The sequence below is a fragment of the Muntiacus reevesi genome, chromosome 15 (genome assembly GCF_963930625.1).
Source record: "Muntiacus reevesi chromosome 15, mMunRee1.1, whole genome shotgun sequence".
Taxonomy (NCBI): domain Eukaryota; kingdom Metazoa; phylum Chordata; class Mammalia; order Artiodactyla; family Cervidae; genus Muntiacus; species Muntiacus reevesi.
Window position 1 is genome coordinate 53,304,879 of NC_089263.1, and position 20,144 is coordinate 53,325,022.

General features: G+C 39.7%; 1 protein-coding gene across 4 annotated transcripts in view; it reads right to left on the reverse strand.

Annotated features, from left to right (window-relative positions):
- Window positions 1-12,554: 12,554 nt before the first annotated feature.
- TRIP11 (thyroid hormone receptor interactor 11) overlaps window positions 12,555-20,144 on the reverse strand; it is a 69,165-nt gene continuing 61,575 nt past the window's right edge. For 2 of the 4 annotated variants that reach the window (XM_065905962.1, XM_065905961.1), the window contains exons 20-21: window positions 19,803-19,947; window positions 12,556-16,571 (exon numbers count right to left, since the gene is read on the reverse strand). In XM_065905962.1, coding sequence (XP_065762034.1) covers window positions 16,351-16,571; window positions 19,803-19,947 — 366 coding nt within the window. In that variant the 3' untranslated portion in view covers window positions 12,556-16,350. Of the gene's footprint in view, window positions 16,572-19,802; window positions 19,948-20,144 lie in introns of all 4 variants that reach the window. The other 2 variants (XM_065905965.1, XM_065905964.1) reach the window with 2 other exon arrangements.

Genomic DNA, 20,144 nt, shown 5'->3' on the forward strand with positions numbered 1-20,144 from the left:
CTTGACTGTCATGACTTTATCAGAGTTATCAATAAAAAATTTACTGGGACAGGTGCTGGAGTGAAGCCCTCAGTCCAGGTTGGCACAGATCCACTTATTCTGTCAACATTTTGGGGCCACTGCTGATTGTCTAATTTGGGGTGCCACCAACTCCTCTCACTCAGCTTACATTTCTGCAACCTGTCCACAAAGACTGGGTGAGAGACTTTGTCAGATGTCCTGCTAACATCAAAATGCACTTTTTAAAAAAAAAAATCACATTTCCTGATTTAGCAATTGTATTTTATTTTTATTTTTAGCAATTCTATTTTAAAAAAGAAAATGAGATTTGTTGAGCATGAACCGCCAAGTGATTGTGGTTGGTTTCTCAGAACTTCCTTTCCTAAGAGTTCTTTGTTTGTTTTTGGTTTTTCATTACAAAATAAGGATCTAAACCTTTGCCCCACCTCCAATCATCAGAATCAAATACATCACGACTACAGAACAACAAACAACATGTAAACTGTAGTATAAATGCAAATGGTTATCACCTGCTGAATGGAACTTTCCTGGCTCCAGCGGAGCTCAATTTGTTCACAAGGCCACAGGTTGGAAGACAGATGATTTTTTTTTTTTTTTTTTAAAGATAATACTTTCGGACTTTCCTGGCAGTGGTTAAAACTTCACCTTCCAATGCAGGGGGTGCAGGTTCAATCCTTGGTCAGGGAGATAAGATCCCACATGCTTCATGGTCACAAAACGTGAAACAGAAACAATATATTGTAACAAATTCAATATAGACTTTAAAAACAGTCCACACACACAAAAAAGTTGTCTTTTTTTTTTTTAAGATAGTGCTTAAAAATGGTGGCAGGGGATTCACAAAATTAGACATTCAATGATAGATTTTGATGATTAATACTAAATTGTTTATTTTTTCATTGTCAAAAAATAACTACAGTGCAATGTCTTTCTAGAAAAAAATTAAAATGGGGAAGGGGGCAATATTAAATGTCCACAGTTGTGCTGGGCTCTTCACACATCCTCTCCTTTGACCCTCCACAATAACTCTGTCAAATAGGAAACTCTTCTTTTTCCAGAAGGAAAAACAAACCCAGAGAGATCAGAGCCACACAGACAGTAATGAGTCCAGATTCAAGCCCAAATTGAGCCAGATGGTTCTAGAACCAACATTGCCTCCAGCTGACCAAGCCTTGCTTCCCCTGACTTTGCTCTTATTCAGCTGGTGCCTGTTCACCCTCACTCCTCATGAACACCCCGGAACTCCCTGGGCTCTTCTATCGTTACCATCTCTTTCTATTTTCTTAGCACCAATAAAGTCTTTTGCTTCTCATATTGTCCAAACTTGGCCTCAAACAACACGAAAACTAAAATGACAGCCAGTGTTGAAGAATGGCATTGGGCAGCAGCCCCACTCCACAGGTCCTCCTACCCTGGGGAGGCGGGATGTTATTGTCGTGATCCCCCAGTGGCTTCTGCTCTCCTCCTCCCTCCAGCAGACGTCTCAGTCCATCGCCTCCTCACCAGCTAGTCCCGACTTAACCCTCTGAAATCTCACCATGTCCCACCAGTCCTCCCAAACGGTGCTCCCTAAGTTTCCTAGTGATCTCACGGCCAAAACAGTGACCTTTACTCCGTGCTGACTACTCCTTTGTCTCTTTTGTTGCAGGACAGAGAAGGGGGCGTGAGAGAATGGTCACTTCCCAGGTTGCGTCTGAGTCCCTGGGACTGCCACCAAGTATAGGCTCTTGGCTTCTTGCAGGAAAGAGTTCAAGAAAGAGCCGCAGTAAAGCGAAAGAAGATCTATTCAGGGAGGAAACACACTCTATAAACAGAGTGTGGGGCATCTCAGAGGGGAAGCGTGGCACCAGGGTATGGGGTTGTCACGTTTTGGGGGATGGGGTGGGGATTTCCAGGAATTTTATTAGTTCATGGGCGTGACCTTTTTGACCTCTATGGTCAGAGTGCCTGTGGGTGTATCATGGAGCACGCTGATTGTTACAGTGAGCGTGAACTGAGGCCCAAGGTCTAGTGAAAGACAACTCGCCCGCCATCTTGAACCTAGTTGGCTTTTATCAGTTTATGCCATGTCCTTGGGCTATGTCATTCTTTTAAAGGATGTGCCCCTTTCCTGTCTCACTTTGGAGTGTTTGACCGTTGAGGACCCATCTTCTCTCTTGTGTCCATGACTCTGTTACCCTGGTTTTCCTCATGTGACCCTGACTACACTTTCTCCAGACACAGCCCCTTTTACCTCCTCCTCCCTAACATGCAAAGAGTTCCACAAAGTTAGATCCAGCCTTTCTACTCTTTGGTACTACCTTCTCATCCTGGGATCACTGGTCCCATAGCTATTATAGGACATCAGTCTCATAAACTGTCAGCATTTTACACACAACACTAAAATAAATACCTCTCACATCCCTGACTTGTCTTGCTCTGCAGACCCAAATGTTCAACTACTTATGGAGTATTCCCCCCAATCCATTTCTTCTCATGACTTATTGGACACATCTCCTATCTTATCAGACATGTGTTAGTTTATTCCCATGAATAAACTAATAAAAAAATCAAAATGATTCCACCCTAGTGGTGGTTTTTGGTTTGGGGGGAATGGCTACCCACTCCAGCATTCTGGCCTGGAAAATTCCATGGACTGTATAGTCCATGGGGTCGCAAAGAGTCAGACATGACTGAACAACTTTCACTTCACTTCACTTTGAAGGGTGGTGCTTTGTGGTTTCTTTTCTAATAGAAATAGCTCAATATTTTTAATAGAAATAGCTCAATATTTGCTGGTAAAGTGACACATGTTCTCATATTATGCTCTATAAGCTGGTAGTCTAGGGCTAACTAGTATGGCAGCTCTATCTTTAAGGTACCAGAGATTCAAGCTCCTTTCATCTCATTGCTTGGCATTCTCTAGATGTTCATCTACCTTGTCCGATATGACACATTGCAACCACACCCACAATTCAGGAAGCAGGATAGAAATTGATAGTCACACCTCAGGGGAAGGGACCCTGGGAGAGGTAGTCTGTGTTCTGAAAGATCACAAACTACTTAACCTAAAAATATGGAGTTCTCCTACTGTGAAAGCAGAGAATGGATATGAGAGGACAAGTAGCAACCTCTGCTTCTTGAAAGGAAAGCTATGACAAACCTAGATAGCCTACAATGCAGGAGACCCAGGTTCAATCCCTGGGTCAGGAAGATCCCCTGGAGAAGGGAATGTCTACCCACTCCAGTACTCTTGCCTGGAAAATTCCATGGACAGAGAAGCCTGGCAGGTTACAGTCCATGGGTTGCAGAGTCAGACATGACTGAGTGACTAACACTGTCACTTTTTTTCAGACAGAGTATTAAAAAGCAAAGACATCACTTTGCCAACAAAGGTCCATTTAGGTAAAGCTATGGTATTTCCAGTAGACATGTATGAATGTGAGAGAACCATAAAGAAGGCTGAGTGCCGAAGAACTAATGTTTTCAAACTGTGGTGCTGGAGAAGACTTTTGAGTGGTGGCCCCATCGTGTAATGGTTAGCACTCTGGAATTTGACTTTTGAAAATCCCTTGGACAGCAACGAGATCAAACCAGTCAATCCTAAAGGAAATCAACTCCGAATATTCATTGGAAGGACTGATGCTGAAGCTGAAGCTCCAATACTTTGGCCACCTGATGTGAAGAGCCAACTCATTGGAAAAGACCCTGATGCTGGGAAAGATTGAAGGCAAAAGGAGAAAGGTGTGGCAGAGGATGAGATGGTTAGATAGCATCGCTGATTCAATGCACATGAATTTGAGAAAATTCTGGGAGATAGTGGAGGACAGGGAAGCCTGGCATGCTGCAGTCCACGGGGTCACAAAGAGTCGGACATGCCTTAGCAACTGGAACAACAGTAGCAACCTCTACTAGAAACCATTAGGAGCATCAGCTTAATGCTCAGTTTCTCTACTTTCTTTTCCCATCTTTATTCCATAGTGAAGATATTTCTCCATTGTCATTTGTAGTGCAAATATTTTCCTCAGTTTGTCTTTTGCCTTTTAATCTTCTTTATGATATGTTTGGAAACACGTGCATTTTGCATTTTTAAGTATTTAGATGACTTCATCCTGTCCTTCATGGTTTCTGCTCTCCTTTGTCATGCTTATGTTAAACATACAATGACCTTTAGAAGTATTGGTTCTGTTTCTCTGGAGAAGCTGGACAAATGCAGGACTCCAAGCTAAAGTTTTTAACCTTGCTGAGCTTCAAGTTGTCAGCTGTAAAATGGGTCCAGTGGTTAAGATCCAACACTTCCAAAGCAGGGGGCACGGGTGATCCCTGGTCATGAACTCAGACCCCAAATGCCTTACAGAGCAATGAAAAAAAAGGGGGACGGGGAGCAAAAATATATCACAGTATTGTAAAGGAGATAGTGTTCATAAAGCACCTAGCAGATGCTGAGGCACAGTAGGCCCTCAGAAAAGCTTAGTTCTTTCTCTCTCTCCTCTCTTCCTCTCTCTCTTTCCCATGAGGCACTGAATGGTCAACAGTGCAACTATTGACCCCCACCAGTCCTGAGAATGTTAAAAAAGAACATTACCTCGAGGAGGTGACCAAGTCCTGAACCTTATAACTCGTTAACTGTAACCCCCTAATTTTAAACATGTGAAAACTAAGGCCCAGAGAGATGAATTGATCCACTTTTACCCAAGTTCATATCATTAGTGGCAGAATAGGGACTGGAACACAGGTTTCTCAACTTTTGCTCCAAGATTTCTTCTCCTGATACGTGTGGTCTCATGTGTTCTTTAATGTAACCAACTTTTCGAGGATGTCAGGATTTTTTGCACATACTTGGAATTCTCAGGAAATTCAGCAAATCGTGAAAATACTTGGACTTTTCGCATGGATTGTTTTAACTGATTGTGGTTTTAACATATAACCAAGTATAAAATATGAGATCTTTACAAAAAGATTTTAGGTAAGCACACTCTTTGCCATGGGGCCCCACCAGGGCAACACGCAAAAAATATAGCTAATAGCATTCTGCTAATTTGTCATCTCTGTTTCCTTTGGGCCTGTTTGCTTCCTGACACATAATGGATTGAGGTTTGGGGCAAACTTAATATCTTAAATATACCTTTATAATAGAATGATATCCAAATTACCTCATTTCCTATTTATGGTCTACACAAAACAAGTGACTCCCAGATTCTTGAATTTACCAGACCAGTAAAAATCAACCCCTTCACAAATTAGAGAGAATATTATTATGCTGTCAGCTTTTAATTGCTAAATAAAATAAAAAATGTATACTACTATCGTATATCATGTCCCCATGTTACACAAAAGAATGGACTTTTAACACCAAAATTAGGAGAGACTGTGGAAACTTCTCTATGGATGCAGATGGGATGTCAAATTTTAACAACACTGCCAGAGAATTCTGAAACAGAAGAGGCATACATTATTTGACCATCTCTATTGTTCTACTAAAAGGAACAAGACTGGCTCTTTAGTTATTACAGTTTTAAGACATGCTATGTGAAAATGCTTTCAAACTAAAAAAGGGAAGTAAGTGAAATGAGAGTTGAAAGTCAACCTTGAGTTGATAATCATTGAAGCTGGTGATAGTTAATGGGTTCATTGTGCCTCTCTCTTTACTTTTGTCTACATCTAAAATGTTAATAAAAAGTTTTTAAAATTCTTTAGAAAATACGGCATTATGTTAAGATTTGATAAAGCTATGTAGTGAGTATGCAAGTATTTATTCTGTATCCTTTAAACACACTTTCCTTTAATTTTTGCATTTACAATCACTGCTTTGAAGTTTTTGTTGGCTAAATCCAACACTTAGACCCACGCAGTTTCTCCTAACTGCTTTTTTCCTATGTATGGGTCATACTTTCTTCTTTGCTTCACTCCTAATTTTTGGCTGAAATCTGGACAATTTAGATTATACTTGTAGTGCTATTGATTCTGATATTTTTCTGATTTTTAAAAACTTGATTGGATTTAAGCTGAGAAATCTGTGTCCCTCAGGACAGATTGCAACTGCTGATGGTTCTGCTGTTTTTATATTATTTTTATCTTTTGGGGGAGCTTCCCTGGTGACCCAGTGGTTAAGACTCTGTGCTCCCAGTGTAGGGGGCAAGGGTTCAATTCCTGATTGGGGAACTAAGATCCCACATGCCACAGAGCATGGAGCCCAAAAAAAGCACTGCTATTTTCATCTTTTTTACTCTGGCTTCCCAGAGGGTGTTCCTGCATGGCTTAGTGTTCAGTAGAGGCTGTGCTCGTTAAACTCCTCAAGCCCAAATTGTTTCCGTCCATTGCAGTGGATCTGCGTGTGGATTGAGAACTCTCAAAGGCCAGTCTCACGATGGCTTAAGGCTTTTCTTCCCACCAGGCTCTCTTGGTTCCCTTCCCAGTGAAGGCCCTTCCATGGCTTCCTCAGTTCCAGGGACTCCCCATTAAATTCCTACCGGTGGGCCACTTTGCCCTATGTGAAGGGAAACCTCAGGCCAGCAACACTGGGTTTTCGCCGAGTTTCCTTCCCAGTTCACCACCGGTGAGTGACAAAGTCACGTGTTTTTGCAGCCTCCACCCCCGCCCCGCCGGCCCCCATCATTGAGTTCAGCCCCTCGGGCCACTGGTTCCCAAGGCTGATTGGTACTAGAGACAGTGGGAGGTCTGGTGAGAGGGGAAGCTGCAGGCAGGAAAGCTACAGATGTCAGTGGCTCTTAACCTGCAGCTCTAGAGGTTTGTCAATATCAATATTTTTCAATTTCTTGCCTGCCGTTGGTCGATTACCAGAGCCCCCAGATGGTTGTTCGTGACCATTTTAGTTTTATACTTGTTTTTTGTAGGGAGTATTGGCTGACACCTTCACACTGCCCTGCCCAGACATCCCTCCTAATATCCTGGTTGCCCCTTCTTAAATGTTTAGAGTATTTCACACATACACAGATACAAATTAAAGGATGACAGCAGGGGTAAAATTACTTTTCACCATGTAAAACTAATGTCTGAAGGGAAAAAACCAAAAGTGAAAAGACTTCTAAAAATGGAACTATTAATTTCTTCAAGTAGCAATTCTGTGGAGAATTGATGTTTACCATCATCAATATTTTTCAACACAGGAGCTACCGTTGGCAAGTGCGTTCCTAAAGGGAACAAGACAGTTTGAATGCCTGTATCCAGACTATTCTAGTAGGAAATCTGCATGAGGCCCTGCAAATGCCTTAGAGAAATGACTTTGAAATGCTTCCAACATTTTTCAAAGACTATACATTCCATATGAGTTTTCAAAAATAAAAAATTACCTCATTAGTCTGCAACTTGTAACTTTATCACCACTATCCCCTTTTTATTCGCAGAGAGTGCCTGAAAATCCTTTTGTAAAGGGATTCATGTGTTAACTCCTAGATGACATGGTGGTTCTTTAAATACAACTAAACGGAAGGAGCTGCATAGGAAACCCGAACAAACTTGTTACTGTCTTTCCAACTTTTTTCTTTCCTTTTTTAATATTTACTTTATGTATTTGGCTGCACCAGTGAGCTCCTTTAGTTTGACATATGGGATCTTTTTTAGTCGAGGCATACAAACTCCTGGTTGTGGCATGTGGGATCTAGTTCCCTGACCAGGGATCAAACCCGGGCCGCCTGCATTGGGAGTGTGGAGTCTTAGCCAGTGGACCACCTAGGAAGTCCCCCAACTCTTTTCTTTAAATGAAATCATATTTCCCTGCAACACCTGGGATGATCCTTGCTCTGGGACATGAATGCCCTTTAAATACATATCCATTTACCCATGGGTCCAGAGGGCTAGAGGCTGATTTACCGTTCTTGGAGGGAACCTTCTCACAATACAATGTTCTTCAACATCCAAAATGCCTCATAATTTACAAAATAAAATAACGTGTCTTACATTTTTTACAGTCCAAGTATATCTAGAAAACAACTTTACCAAACTCTTAAGCTACATTAAGTTCACAAGTATTTTCAATCACTGAGATTTCTTTTTTTTTTTTTTTTGAGATTTAATTCTTGAGGGTCAAAAACGGTTCACTGAAGTCTAAGAATATCAGAGGTAAAAAGGAGAGTACACTTTAAAAAAAAAAAAAAAGTCACAGCTGAAAATGATCACAGTCAAAATATCATTATAGTGCAAAGTATTAATTTCTCAACCCAAGAAGGGCTAAAAGGAAGATACACAGCAATAGCCAAGACAGAAAATCAACTAAGGGTTCAAATATTTGCCTTAAGGGAGATGTATTTATGAACATTCTTGAATTTTTCTCTATCTCCAAAACAAATATTGCTGTAATTATAATGGACTAATAATTTACTGGATGTATTAAATTATAATAATAACATGCCATAAAACTCTCAGATATATGATATATATTCACATGACCTAAATCCCAAGGATAGGAAAACAAGGTTCAAGTTAGTAATAATTGGTATTCCAATAGAATGGGTTTGGGCAAGAACTGTTTCTTATCTATGTGTCCTTCCCAAAAGCACTGACAGATGTTCAAATCTCCCAGCTAACAACTCCCTCCACCCTACTTTCCTCTCCCATTATCCCCTTTCCTAACCTAATTTCTCAGAAGAGTTGCCTATAAACACCATCATCACTTGCTCAGCACATACTCAACCTACTTAACATGGCTTTTGTTCCCACCATTCCACCATCACTTCTCTAAGTCAAAATCAACAACTTCCTGAGCCAGTTCCTAAATCTAAGAGATTCTTCTTACAACGTATCCCATCAGAGCAACAAGCACTTCACGCTTTTCACCTCTCCTTACCGTCTAGAAACAACACTTGGATTTAGTAACACCCTATCCCTGACATTCTTATCCACTTTTTGGCAGTGATTATCACAACTTCTAACATCTGTGTAGAACTACAGACTTTAGTCAGCATTTCCACTAGTGGTACATTTATTCGTTTAATAAATATTATGAATGAACATCCTGGATTGTGAAGTCAAGTGGGCCTTAGGAAGCATTACTATGAACAAAGCTAGTAGAGGTGACGGAATTCCTGTTGAGCTATTTAAAATCTTAAAAAGATGAAGCTGTTAAAGTACTGTAATTTTGTGAAATATAGCATCTCAGTTTGTTTCCAAGGCAAACCACTCAACATCACAATAGTCCAAGTCTATGCCCCAACCACTGATGCTGAAGAAGCTGAAGTTGACCAGTTCTATGAAGACCTATAAGACCTTCTAGACCTAACACCAAAAAAAGGATGTTCTTTTCCTCACAGGGGATGGAATACAAAAGTGGGAAGTCAAGACACCTGGAGTAACAGGCAGGATTGGCCTTGGAAGTATAAAATGAACCAGGGCAAAGGCTAACAGAGTTTTGTCAAAAGAAAACCCACTGGTCACAGCAAACACCCTCTTCCAACAACACAACGACTCTACACGTATACATCACCAGATGGTCAACACCAAAATTAGACTGATTATATTCTTTGTAGCCAAGGGTGAAGAAGTTCTACAGTCAGCAAAAACAAGACCTGGAGTTGATTGTGGCTCAGATCATGACCTCCTTATTGCAAAATTCAGACTTAAATTGAAGATAGTAGGGAAAACCACTAGGCTATTTAGGTATGACCTAAATCAAATCCCTTATGATTATACAGTAGAGGTGAAGAATAGATTCAAGGGATTAGATCTGGTAGACAGAGTGCCTGAAGAACTACAGAGATTCATAACACTTTACAGGAGGTGGTGACCTCACCATTCCAAAGAAAAAGAAATGTAAGAAGGCAAAGTGGTTGTCTAAGGAGGCCTTAAAAATAGCTGAGAAAAGAAAGGTGAATGGCAAGGAGGAAAGGGAAAGATACCAAACTGAATGCCAACTTCCAAAGAATAGCGAGGGGAAATCAGAAACCCTTCTTAAATGAACAATGCAAAGAAATAGAGGAAGACAATAGAATGGGAAAGACTAGAGATCTCTTCAATGGGAGATATTGAGAGTGTAACAGGCAAGAAGGCCAGGGGTCTCCAAACAGAGGAAATTGGCTGCAAGTGTCAGACATTTTTCTCTCTCTTAAGCAGCAGGAGGAAACAAACTAGCAATACTTTTTTCCTTCTCTATACAAATTTAAAAGGTTTCTCTTAAAATACTGTGTTGTCATAATGACACCTGGTTTTACCTGAAGTTGCTGCTGCTGCTAAGTCACTTCAGTCGTGTCTGATTCTGTGCGACCTCTGTGTGACGGCAGCCCATCAGGTGAAGTTAACTATTCTCAAACCTTGAGTTAACCAATGCATTTTCCTTATGGAAATGTTTGTCTTAAACTATGTTAATGTACTATGCATTTACCCCAGACTCTGGCTTCCAGTCAGTTATGCCTAATGGCTCAGAACTTACTTGACAAACCATTATGTTATACTCAGACATTTTCCCCCTAGTCTGTGTAAACGAAACTATTTGTATGGTAATCTGCCCTTCTACAAGATTCAAGTCAATTGTTTTATGGCCCGGGATGAATCGTCTGGTGCCAAGATTATCCCAAAATACATCTTATGGATGAGGGGCCTGGTGCCATTCTGAGTTTTAAGACATTCCTTTCTTTCATTAACAGACTGCTAGTGACTATATAACATCCAGCTGAAGACTGGCAGGGGGGTACTCTTTCTGCCCCCTTTTGTTGCCTATGTCAGAAGCTTTCTCTATCTCCTTTATACTTTAATAAATCTTTATTACACAAAAGCTCTGAGCGATCCAGCCTTGTCTCTGGCCCTGGACTGAACTCTTCTCCTCCGGAGGCCAAGAATCCCAGCGTCTTTTCGTGGGTCAACAACAACCTTTCAATATCAAGGGAGCATTTCATGCAAGGATGGGCAGGATAAAAGACAGAAATGGTAAGGATGTAACAGAAGCAGAAGGGATTAAAAAGAGGTGGCAGGAATACATAGAACTACACAAAAAAAGTCTTAAATGACCCAAGCAACCACAATGGTGTGATCACTCACCTAGAGCCAGACATCCTAGAGTGTGAAGTCAAGTGGGTCTTAGGAAGCGTCACTATGAAAACTAGTGGAGGTGATGGAATTCCAGCTGAGCTATTTCACATCCTAAGAAGATGATGCTGTGAAAGTGCTGCACTCAATATGCCAGCAAATTTGGAAAACTCAGCAGTGGCCATAGGACTGGAAAAGGTCAGTTTTCATTCCAAATCCCAGAGAAGGGCAATACCAAAGAATATTCAAACTACCATACAATTGGGCTCATTTCACATGCTAGCAAAGTTATGCTCAAAATCCTTCAAACTAGGCTTCAGCAGTAAATGAAGGGAGAACTTCCAGATGTACAAGCTGGGTTTCAAAGAGGCAGACGAACCAGAAATCAAATTGTGAACATCCGCTGGGTCAGAGAAAAAGCAAGGGAATTCCAGAAAAACATCTATGTCTGCTTTATTGACTACACTGAAGCCTTTGATTTTAGTGTATGGGTCACAGTAAACTGGAAAAATTTTAAAGAGATGGGAATACCAGACCACCTTAGCTGTCTCCTGAGAAATCTGTACGCAGGTCAACAAGCAACAGGTAGAATGAGAAATAGAATAACTCATTCCCAACTGGGAAAGGAGTATGACAAGGCTGTATATTCCACCCTCCTTAACTTATATGCACAGTACATCATGCGAAATGCCAGGCTGGATGAATCACAAGCTGGAATCAAGATTACTGGGAGAAATATCAACAAATCAGATATGCAGATGATACCACTCTAATGGCAGAAAGTGAAGAGGAACTAAACAACCTCTTGATGAGGGTGAAAGAGGAGAGTGAAAAAGCTGGTTTGAAACTCAACATAAAGAAAAAAAAAACTAAGATCATAGCATCTGGTCCTGTCACTTCATGGTAAACAGAAGGGGAAAATGTGGAAGCAGTGACATATTTTCTTTTCTTGGGCTCCAAAATCACAGTGGATGGTAACTGAAGCCATGAAATTAAGATGCCTGCTCCTTGGAAGAAAAGCTATGACAAAACCTAGGCATCATATTGAAAAGCACAGACATCACTTTGCCAACAAAGATCTGTATAGTCAAAGCTATGGTTTCTCTCAGTAGTCATGTACAGATGTGAGAATTGGACTATAAAGATGGCTGAGCTCCAAACTGGAGCTGATGCTTTCAAATTGTGGTGCTGGAGAAGACTCTTGAGAGTTCCTTGGACTGCAGAGAGATCAGACCAGTCAATCCTAAAGGAAAATCAAGCCAGAATATTCATTAGAAGGACTATTGCTGAACCTCAAATACTTTGGCCTCCTGATGCCAAGAGTCAACTCATTGGAAAAGACTCTGATGCTGGGAAAGATTGAAGGCAAAAGGAGGAGGGGGAGGCAGGAGATGAGTTTGTTAAATAACATCACCAACTAAATGGGTGTGAATTTAAGCAAGCTCTGAGAGAGAGTGAAGGACACAGGAACCCAGTGTACTGTAGTCTATGGGGTCGTAGAGTCAGACATGACTTGGTGACTGAACAACAATAAATGAATGAACGAGTCATTTGAGCCTTACAATCCCTTAAGTTTAATAGGTGGGCATTATTTTAGAGACAAGAAAAATCAGTTACACAGTGAAAGTATTTTGTTAAAGTTCACACAGAAAGGTTCAAAATCTGTACTCCAATCCATCTCTCAACTTTAAAACTCATGTTCCTTCCAATCCTACCACATGAATAGTTAAAAATATACAAGTTGTGGGACTTCCCTGGTGGTCTAATGGTTAAGAGTCTGAGCTGCCCATTGAGGGGGCAGGGGTTCAATCCCTGGTCAAGGAACTAGCATCCCGCATGTTAAAGTGTGGCCAAAAAACCAAAAAAACAAGTTCCACATCTAAGAAAAACTGAGTACACAGACGATTATTTTGCAGAAAAACCAAGAGCCCACTGATGCATACTGTCACCTCTAGAAAAAAAGTCCTGGCTAAAACCTCTCAGATCCTCTTTGCACACATAACCTTGAGCATCTACTAAATTGTTCATATTTAACATTTCCAAAGCTCAAACACTATCTAACAGCAGACATCCGGTGAACACTTGAAGATATTAGCTTCAGTAGTTCATCAACTGCTTCTATAAACAACATGTGTAAGTCATTTCTCCCCCTTCTAAAGAAAAAGTCAGCAGCTGTTTGCTAAAAAAGTTTTTTTTTATTGTGGATGAAGACATTGCCAGTTTACATATATCATTTTTATTTGGACTAGTTTTTCTGCCTTGCAGTGCTCCTGAGAAATTCAGAAATGCACTGACCTTAGTTCCATAAAATATAACCCAGTATTAAGGTTGGACTGTAAATATTCCATAAGATATTTCCCTAAAAGTCAAAAGACAACTTATCAGTTTTAACTAGAGAAACCTTAATAAGTTAGAAAGTAAAGACTGGCAAATCACAAATGTCAGATCATTAAAAGTACCATTATTTTTTCCACAAAAGTGAAAATTTTTTCCATAGGAATATATAAATGTTATACTTGATGTTTACAAAATTAAAGATACATTTTTATTAATGGAAGATGTTTTAAATACTTTGATATATGAAAAACTTCATTAGCCTTAAAAATAAAATTAATATGCCTTAAGTATGACACATAATAGTGCTTTATCAATAACTCTTATTTCTCTCTTGTTCCTGAAGCAGTACTGTTTTGTTTCCCATCTCTTGATTGGAAAAGTATTTTGACTTTTCCCTCCTTTCAACTGTCTATTAAAAGGTTAAAAAAAACTTGAGGCTTTATCTGAGGGGGATATTTAATATTTAATTGGATGGTTTTAAGAAAGTCAATCCTTTTCCCCCATGTTTTTGTTGTTTAGTTTTTAACTCAATAATGGCAGGAACTAAAAAATAACCATGAAATACAGTATTATGCTAAAATCAAATCCAATGGCTGGATGAATTTTCTACTACAACAAAGCAGTTGAAAACCATTAGGAATGTTGTGGAAAACTATGGCAGCGATGGTAAAATTCCACCACAAATTTTAGTAAGTTTCTAGAGGAATAAACAGTAAAATTACCGTACTTAAAGTACTGCAATAAAATTAGCATTAGCGATGTCCAACTGCTAACATCAGAATTATATGCTTCATCACTATATGATTACTAAGAGGATTCCTTGAGCAGATGGTTCATCTCTGACACAACTTAATTCAGAAAAGTAGATGAGTTATGTCTGGTTTAGATCAACAAACACTTAGTATGCATACCAGTGAGCTATAGTTTCGATGATTATACAATTGAAACATTAGGTACTACAGCGTTAGGACAAGGTCACATACTTTTAAAAATAGCAGCCATGTAAGGTCATGGTGGGATGTGTAGATATGCAATCCACCCATAACAGCTTTCCAACTTCTGTTAAACTATGGGGTGGGGGGGAGACAGGCTGTTTGGAAGCAGGAAAGGAAATACTGAAAATATCATAAAAGGCATTTAAAATATGATGACATGATACTTATACCCACCATACATCTCCTTTCCAAATTAAAAGAGGACATTTTTTTCTGTTATTATATTCCTTCAAAATAAAGGATCATGTTGTCTAGTTTTTTTTTTTTTTAAACTGAGAAACTTTTATTTCAGATGCTCCACACTGAAATGAAAATTCAATGGCAAGCAGCAAATAATTTAGGATAGTCAGTGAAAGTAAAAGTATCTTTGAAAGGACCTTATAAAACCTAAGAGTAATCATTTCATAGAGAAACAATAGTGGACAAAACAGACAGGAGGCAGTTTGATAGTTCTAATATAGAACTGGTATGACAACTCCCTTTAAAGTATACTAAACAAAGAATGGCAATATAAATAAGTTAGCCAAGGAGACAGGGGACGTTTTGAAGCAGCAATGTCTAAGTTACTAGATTTTCCAGAAAAACAAGCTTTATCTAGCAACACGCAATGACTTCCAATCCTCTAAATACAGTACAAAGTATACAGTTAATCACAGCAAAATTTACAAACGACCAAATTTAGCCCTGGCCAGAGCCAGGCCTATTTACATATTTGGATTAGTATCATTTTCATCTTTCCTTATTATACAGATGTTTCTATTTTAAAGGCATATCGAAATTTACAAAATTTGCAAAGAAATGTCTTTAAATGTACAACTTCAACAACTAATACAAACATGAACATCCTGATATAACTAAACTCCAAGTCAGGATTTTTATGAGGGGTTTATAAAAGAATTAAAGGGATACTCCCTTACCATTAAGTTCCAAACACCTGGTGCGGCTGTTGCCCAAGTGATCGCACAGCCCTCGTGACTGTGAAGATAACGGACGACCCCTGGGTGGCCGTCCCTCTCACGTCAACACCTCAGACAGGGGCAGGAGGAGGTGCATCTAGGGATATTGCTGATTATAGTTCTGTAACTGCAGCTGTACAATTTAACACTTAGATCAAAGTTGTGAGGAGGGGTGTGGAAACATTTTAAGATGGTATCTTTAAAGAGACATTTTAGCTCTTAAAGCGAAACCATACAGTGACAATATGTACTTAACAGTGAAAAGGAAGAAGTATCTGATAGGTTCAGCAATGTAGAAGGGTCTCAAGGGAATTTCGGTGAGTGAAAAAAGGCCATCTCAAAAGGTTACACTACACGATTCCAGTGAATGGGCACTCTTGAAATGACAACATTTTAGAGGAGCGTCGTGAGGGGGTGCCAGAAGGTAAGGAGCCGAGAGGGGAGAAAGCGGCTGTGACTGGGTGGGGGAGCAGGAGGGGGCCCTGGATGAAACCGTGTGGTCTCTGTGCTGTGGCCACATGAATCCACACACACGATGCAACTGCAGAGAGCTGGACAACACGCCTTCTGCCTCAGGACACCTGTCACTCCAGGGACAACCTTGTTCTTGGCCTGAAGATAAATAATATGCTTTAGATCAACTTTTACACTATGTGGATAAGTCACTACTATTCCCCCCCCCCTTTTTTTTGGTAAATCTACTGATTATCTTTAAAAGATAAAAAAACACAAAACTATACGTCTCTAGTTTAAATGAGCTTGAAAAGGAAAGAATTTACAGGTACTAGTATTTTTGTCTTTCTTTTTCTTACTTTTATAAATTAAAATTAAAAAGAATGTTTCTAGCTTAAGTTAGGTCAAATGAGACAGGGGAAGAAAAGGAGATAAGACAGCAAACACTTCCTCCTTTAACTCTTGTGATTTCTAAAAGCATTAAGAATATTAGTATTAAATTTAGAGAAAGTATAACTGCAAACAAATACATGACTTTTTCCAAAACGCCACTTTGTGATAAAGTATGTACACATAGTGTTCATGGTTTTTTTTCTTTAAAGTGCTATATATGTCATCTCTGGCTTGAGAATAATCTATTGCTTTAAAAGGTCTTTCAGCACAACTCCGGCACTGTTGTCAGGCGACACTGGCAAAGGCGTAAATGTGGGCAGAACGTCTGAGATGGGTTTCAAAAGGAGATGCCCAGGCCCGCCAGGTCCAAGTCCAGCTGGGTTAATGAGAGGCACAGCTGCAGAGCGGGGAGCCAGGAATGGATTCACATCTGTTCTTCTACCAGCCCTGGATTCCGCTGTATCTAAATGACAAACAAGAATGATTTAGTCTCCTACATATTATCTGGTCACTGGTATACATGTCTTTTAGGTTCTGAGATTTGGCCCCCAAATAAATTTAACTTATATGATGCTAGGTTTTGGATCTGATAAGTGGGATCTATGAAACATAGAAGGTGAAAGAAGCAATAAATAAGAGAAAGGAATGGGAGAGAGAAATATTTGTATGCAGAGCTAATATAATTAAACACATTAATACTGCTGTCTTATACTTAATACCAGTTGTGTGTGTTGTATTGTGTGCTAAAATTGTTAGTTGCTCAGCTGTGTCTGACTCTTTGTGATCCCACAGACTTAGCCCTTCAGGCACCTCTGTCCATGGGATTTTCAGGCAAGAACACCGGAGTGGGTTGCCGTTCCCTTCTCCAGGGGATCTTCTAGACCCAAGGATCGAACCCTAGTGTCCTGCACTGCAGGCAGGTTCTTCACCATCTGAGCCACCAGGGAATTCCTATCTATATGGAATGAGGTAGGGAAGGAGAGATGCAATCAGGTAGAGACCTGTGCACCTAGAGGGGACAAAGAAGAGGAAGGGGATTACACAGGCAAAGATACTCTCTGGGGAGTAAGCCATTTGAACCACAGAGGGGACTTCCCAGTTCTGGGGACTAATGTCATTTACTATAACAACAGTTTTCTAAAAAGTGTTTCCTATGTTACCGGGCAAATTCTATCTAACCATTTAAGAAGGGAGGACTTGAGAACTTGTTTTGCCCAAATAATTTAAATGGTCATGAAAAAAACTGGCATCCATATTATAATAACAATCAGATTTAATATTAATTTACCAAAACAAAAAGCAATATATGCACTACATTACATGGTCATCTTTTAGACATTCAAAGCCTTGAAAACAATTCTCATTAGATTATTTTTCTATGAAGTCGGACTGAACAATTAAGTTTTTACTGCAACAGCACTTAGTTTATGCCCTAAAGTCTTAGTGGACAGAATTCTGCTTTACCCAAGGCCATTAACAACTTCTTTGTTCAGAGACAAGCAACCCCTCAAAGACACCCTCTTCAGCAATGGGATACTCAAATAAAAGAGGCCTCTAAAACAAAGGAAGCATTGAGACAAATGTATCAAATCTACTTTTCACTGAGCACCCTTGGGTCCATAAACTGTACTTTTTCCTGTGAATGACAATTTTCTAAACTCTGAAATAGCTACATGGTAAGCTCTGGCTTTTGTCTCTGAGCAACACAAATCAAGCTGGCATGTGACTTGATAACTGAAGTAGGGAGGTGTACAAAAGGAAAGGAGAGGAAAGAAGGGGGAGATCTCTGGCCCGGAAAGATCCCACATGCCTGGGAGCAACTAAGTCCACGTGCCACAACTATTGAGCCTGTGCTCCACCATAAAAGAAGCCACTGCAGTGAGAAGCCCATGCGTGGCAACAAAGAGTAGCCCCTGCTTGCTGCAGTTAGAAAGCCTGCCCGGCAATGAAGACACGGCACAGCCAAAAATTAATTAATTAAAGGAAAAAAAAAAAGCTAAAATCTAGTATAACAAGAAAAAACTGTTTTTAGTATAGTCTACACATTAAAGTTAAGACTTTTCTAAAGCCTAAATTTAGTAGGCAAATCTTTTACCTAAAATAATTTTACTACTTTCACTTTCTATAAAAGTTCAGGAAAACAGAAACATTCATCTAAGTAAGGACTAAAGAAGGCTTCCCTGGTGGCTCAGATGGTAAAGCGTCTGTCTGCAATGCAGAAGACCCAGGTTCGATGCCTGGGTTGAGAAGATCCCCTGGAGAAGGAACTGGCAGCCCACTTCAGTACTTTTGCCTAGAAAATCCCATGGATGGAGGAGCCTGGTAGGCTACAATCTTGGGGTCACAAAGAGTTGGACATGACTGAGCAACTTCTGAGAGCTGAGAGAAGGACTAAAGAAGTTCTTAAAATTTCAGAATATAAATTCAGTATTTTATCCAAATTTAAGTACCAAGCAAGTGACATAAACTTGAGAGTATATAATATGTACCTTTACAGTCCAGCTAGAAAACATGTTAGTCTATTAAAATATGAAGATTTCAGATAAAAGATATAACCCTTCCAATAAAGAATCTGTACAGAGTCTAATGGGCTTTCCTAGTGACTCAGACTGTAAAGAATCCACCTGCAATGCAGGAGACCCGGGTTTGATCCCTGGGTTGGGAACATTCCCTGGAGATGGGAATGGTAAACCACTCCCGTATCCTTGCCTGAGAATCCCACGGACAGAGGAGCCTGAAGGGCTACAGTCCACTGGCTCGCAAAGTCAGACACAACTGAGCGACTGAACACGCACGTGCACATGAACAGAGAGTCTAATGGATTATACTTCAATTTGAACTTAAGAAACTTTACTGCATGCCAATACAGGGGACGTGAATAGCATAAATAAGATCCTTACAACCAAGTAGGATAGAGAACTACATCCATATATTGTAGAACCACCAAACCATTTGCTTCCAGGCAGGCCTTTCAACACATAAGAATGCTTCATAATGTTCTTGGATGTCTAAGCTAGTTTACTAAACTGCTCTTGTAAATATTATTAACATACCAACTTTAGTTACTGAGTGTAACACTCAAGATTATCACATGGAAAAAAATCTCTAACTATATAAACTACAATTCTAACTCTGACCAGCAATACGCACTATTAGTAAGAAAGGAAAATGGGTGAACAAAGGTTTACCAGTTCCACCAAGCACTCTCAAGAATAATTCAAGGTGGCTTATGCAGAGAGAGGATTATTCCAATACCTCATGTGAAGAGTTGACTCATTGGAAAAGACCCTGATGCTGGGAGGGGTTGGAGGCAGAAGGGGACGACAGAGGATGAGATGACTGAATGGCATCACCGACTCGATGGACATGAATCTGAGTAAACTCCAGGAGTTGGTAATGGACAGGGAGGCCTGGCGTGCTGCGATTCATGGGGTCGCAAAGAGTCAGACACGACTGAGTGACTGAACTGAATTGAAAGGGAAAATATTTCATATTGCTTAAATTAACCTAAGCTAAATTAGATTGCTATAAGAATATATATATGAAGCCAAAATCTAATGCCTTACTGGAATTTTGGAAGAAGTCATTGCACATTTTCGAAAACACTAAAACTTCAGTTGGTATCACTGTAAAACATAATCATAAATCATCAACTTTTTAAATTGTAAAAAAGAAAGTAAGTATCTGATTTTACCTTTAAAACTTTCTGGTGTACTTGTATCTAGTTTTCTCCTTCCTGGTGAATCTAGAGGTTTCATATCATGAACAGAAAGCTTGGGTGGTGGAACAGATGGATGAGATTCTGTTTCTAGAAATTTAACAAAAAGTTCTGAAAAAGACTAAGAAGAAATATTTTGGATATATTAGGCAGGTAATAAAATTATATTCACTACAACTAAGAAACTGTACCAGCTATCCTAATTCATATTAAAAACTAGTCATGCTATCTGAATCATTTCTTTATAAACAAGCCTTATGAACAATTAAAAGTGTTACTATTCTAACTGATACACAGGTATCGACAGAAAACAAGCAT